The sequence below is a fragment of the Ursus arctos genome, unplaced genomic scaffold (assembly GCF_023065955.2).
Source record: "Ursus arctos isolate Adak ecotype North America unplaced genomic scaffold, UrsArc2.0 scaffold_32, whole genome shotgun sequence".
Taxonomy (NCBI): Eukaryota; Metazoa; Chordata; class Mammalia; order Carnivora; family Ursidae; genus Ursus; species Ursus arctos.
This window is the reverse complement of record NW_026623008.1, coordinates 31,234,491-31,239,041: the sequence shown is the minus strand read 5'-3', so window position 1 is coordinate 31,239,041 and position 4,551 is coordinate 31,234,491. Positions and strand designations below refer to the sequence as shown.

General features: G+C 42.6%; 1 gene segment (V, D, J or C); it reads right to left on the bottom strand.

Moving 5' to 3' along the window:
- Positions 1–2,833: 2,833 nt before the first annotated feature.
- LOC130542285 (T cell receptor alpha variable 19-like) lies at positions 2,834–3,465 on the bottom strand. The segment is given in 2 exon segments: positions 2,834–3,204; positions 3,417–3,465. Coding segments are annotated over 2 exon segments (420 nt in total).
- Between the last annotated feature and the right edge of the window lie 1,086 nt (positions 3,466–4,551).

The window sequence follows — 4,551 nt, the reverse complement described above, 5'->3', positions numbered from 1 at the left end:
TCAGGAAATTAGAAAAACAGGCTCATTTTCCTTAAGTCTTACATTAGGACTTCCAATGATAGGAATGTCTACCCTAAAGCTAAGTGAATCAACTAGGCCACTAGACTTGAAAGAAAAATGTACAATGAAGGAGAGCACGCCATGGCAATGGTAAAGACAAATGACAATAGATAGTTTGACCCAATCCAATTATACACAAGGGCAGTATCTAGTGTATGGAGAACACCTATTGTATAAAGGTCATTTCGTTTGTGTTCCAGAAATTAGGATGAAATTGAAAAATATGGGGACACAAAGAAAACTGAGTTAGCTGTGATTTCCTTCACCACCCCCCTGCCATCACCACCCATAGTTTTATAGGACTCATATCTCCAGCCATAATAAATATTTGAGGTTCAAATCCTAAGATAAAAACCCTGGAGATCAAACCAGAGAAGAGATAAAACAGAGGGATGTCATCACTAGCCTAAACCAAGAGGAATCAGCATACATATCTGAGAGACATCCAGTCCACAAGAAACGGAATCAGACATACACCTTTCTCCCCATCACTCATGGGATAAAGATGCCTCCATCTATGCCAGCAAGATAGAGACCATCTAAGTTGCAAACCTGGAAATAGTGTCAGATGAGAAAAATCTGTAGGTACAGAAAGGGAATTTATGGCAAACAGAAGGAGTGTTCTCATGGTCATAGAAATGGGCAAAGACAGGAAATAATTAATCAACACTTATCTAAAGGCCTCCAAAGGATAGAAGCTCAGTATCTGTTGATGTGATCAATTTATTCTTCTTCAACCGGCAAATAGTTAATATGCAACCACTATGTGCCAAGTACTGTGTCACATGTAATACATACAGGTTTCCTTACCCTATGGAGCTCACAGTTACAGGAATTTTTTAAAATCTATACATAAATATAGATATAGACATAAATACATCTATATTAATTATAATGTTTCTTGGTCTTTGGAGAGAGCTCTCAGTACATGAAAACATGTATAGAGAGACCACAACACAGGCTTAGGGACACATGCCAAGCATATATAAAACCCAACTGTTAAATTGTTCTTAGTCTATTATCCAGATATATGGGATATATGAAAAAAAAACTAAGAATTCTCTAAAGAGTTGGAGAGAATGGACTGAATCTGTGGTATTGCGCTATTTCCAATCTTCCTCCAGCCACATGAGGGGAGAATCAAGAGTTTGCTCAGAGAGCCTGAACTGCATGTCATGGAGTTTGGAGGATTTAGAGGGTCACACAAGGTTGCGACGACAACTTCTCTCACTTTACTATGTTTATGTCCAGGATGCTGACTGTTCTGTCATTTTTACCTGTGTATGTACCTGGCAGCTGGTGATATCCTTTTTTTAATTGAGTGTAAAGTAAGAGAAAGTAAATGGTGAGCCTGGTACAGAGGTATACATATGGGAGTCTTAGAGGCGTGAATAAAATGTCATATTAGAGAGAGAGAATAACATAAGGAGAGGAGGTGTCCAGGGCTAACCCTTGAGGACTTCCAACAGCTAGTGATTGGAAGGGAGATGAGAGTGTGCACAGGAGTCAAAGTGGTTCATCAGAGAAAAGGAGGAGAGAGTCTTAAGAGTAAGTGGTCATAAGAGTAAGTGGTCACAGCTCATGTGTCAAAAGTTTCTGAGAGGTCCGCTATGATGAGTACTGAAAATTTCTATTGATCTACAACATAGAAATCATTCACACTCTTTCTGATGGCTTCACTACTGGAGGAATTAAAGCCAGATCTATCTAGACCCTTTAATCCAGAAATTCCAACATATATGCCCCAAAGCAGAATGTAATTATGTTCACCAAAGAACACTATAAGGCTATTCATACGACACTGTGGATAACAGCCAAGGACTAGAAGAATCCAAATAACCATTTCAGTAGGTGGCTAACCTGTAGTATGCTCACAATACAGCCGTGAAAGGAACTAAACCATATGCAACACAGCTGAATCTCAGAAATAGAATATTAAGAGAAGGAAGAAAGGGATAAAGAAAGGGGGGTAATCAGAAGGGGGAATGAAGCATGAGAGACTATGGACTCTGAGAAACAAACTGAGGGCCTCAGAGGGGAGGGGGGTGGGGGAATGGGATAGGCCGGTGATGGGTAGTAAGGAGGGCACGTATTGCATGGTGCACTGGGTGTTATACGCAACTAATGAATCATGGAACTTTACATCAGAAACCGGGGATGTACTGTATGGTGACTAACATAATATAATAAAAAAATCATTAAAAAAAATAAATAAAATAAAATAAAATAAAATAAAAAGAAGGATCCAGATAGGATAGAAAAAATACAAAGTTCAAAACCAGGCAAAACGGACCTATCTACGGGATTGTGGTTTCCCTGGAAGAGCAGCAGTGACCAGAAGAGGACATAAGGAGGGGGGCGCTCTGCAGAGCAGAAGTGCATCCATGACAGAGCAGCAGACTCAGCTTCGGGCTGTGGAAGACGCTAAATCCTTCAAACGAAGCTTCCCAGAGTCGCTTTTACAACACCAGGACAGATTCGGACACCGGAAGACCCCCTTCGGCACTACAGGTCGAAACAGGGAAGCCATTTAGATTTTGGGTCTTCCATTTTAATGTAATCATCACCAACAACTTTTTTTTTTAAATCCTTTGCTAAATGATCTACCGCAAAGTAAAGAAACGAAGATAAAAATGCTTTTGTTGAATGACAGGGTTTGATATGTTCTCTGAGCCAGAGAAATCGCATTTTCCTTCGAGTGAAGTGTCCACCTTAGAACCCCCGCCAGGTGCAGCCCTGCTTCTTCCTTCCTCTCTGCCACCCTCCCAGGTGTTCAGGGCTGGGGGTGCTTCCTGCAGAGATCTGAGGTTTTCTGGGGCTCCCACAGGTGCCGCATCACTGTGGTGTCTCTCAGCGCACAGAAATACACTGCTGAGTGCGCAGCTTGTAATGCTGTGATGGTGAGGCTGATGGAACGGTCTGATTTCTGGAAATTCAAAGAAGACCGACCCTCTGTTGCATTCTGCTCGCTGTACGAGTCCTGACGAATGAGGAAGATCATTTCCCCGCTTGGTGGTTGTTTGTACCAGAATAAATAATAACTAGAACCACTAGCTTCATATACACAATCCAAGGTCACAGCCTCATTCTCCAGCATAGAAATGGCAGGCTGGGCTTGAGTCACCTTCTGCGTCATGCTGGATCCTGCAAAAAGAAAGAGAGAATCAGGCTGATTCTCCTGGTAGTATGCCTAGGGTTTTAAGGAACTCATGTAGGACAGAGAGTTCTGATTCCCCGGCCCAGTATTCCCTCTCCTAAATGCCACCAGACAGGAAGAGCCGCACCTGCCTCTAGCCCCGGACTCAGGACTCAGAGGAGCTGGAGTGTGTGTCCGTGGCCATCCTCACTGGCCTCACCAAGGCAGATGGAGGCTATGACTGCGCTCAGCAGGCTGGGGAGCAGCATGTTGGAAGCGTGTCCTCTGAGTGAAATGTGCTCTGCTCTGTCTCAAATTCGGGTCTAAATGCCTGCCCTGTACCTCACAGGGCCCACACACCATTACTGAGCTGTAGGAAGTTTCTGTGCCACAACAGGAAATGCAGTTTGCTCCCCGCGGGCTTGCGTCGTGCCGTGGCTTGTTTATGTGGGGGGAGAGTCTACCTTGTTTATTTAGTCTTTTGGTAATTTAATTCACAACCATTATATCTGGACATGTACTACAAGGTACATTGAATTGTAGGACATCAATATTCACCCATCTGCCAAATTCAGCCAGTGCATCTATGATGGACTGGTAAGTTTCAAAGGAAATACATATGTTAGGATTGTGGTGACTTCTGAGGACAAATAGTCATCCATCTTTTTTACCGTGTGTGCTTTTTTTTTTATTTGTCTCCAGACAAAATCTACAGTAAAATATACTCAGAGATTTTTTCTCCCAGACAAGAAGCTAAAACTATTCACTCTCAGTTGTCATGACTTTTCTTCCTACACTCCAAGGCATTGGTTTCTGCGGAAATTTCCACTGGATGAAGTTCCTTGTCTGTGTCATGCTACCACAGCTAGTTTCCTGATTGACAACATTTGTCCAGCAGCACGTGCCTAACAGCAGTCAATAGGAAGTGTGTTAGAAACATCTTGCTTTCGAATATTGCACCTGCCAGTCGAAATGAGGTCAAATTCACCAGATCATGCATTCTTCTTTTCTTACAGCAAAAAAGGAGCCGTTCAAAAATTGCAACGGTCTCTTCAGCTCTCTGCTGCAGCTGTGGCTCAGAGGCTTTCACCGGAAGCAGTAGCTCGATGGCTTCCTGTTTCTGCAGCGTGGAAGTTGGTGTCTGATTTGCTTGGCATCAATGAGCTGATTTATGACTGTGATTCAGGCAACTGCAGCTTTTAATCACCTATTTACTTTCTCTTCCAGAAATGAATGTGTCTATTCAGTGACATCTAACATCCATGTTATATTATGAGAAAATAGAATTTTTTAGGAGTCTAGGATGGCCCAACTATCAGAAAAATGGTTGTCTCTAAGAGGAGGGGTTTGACTGG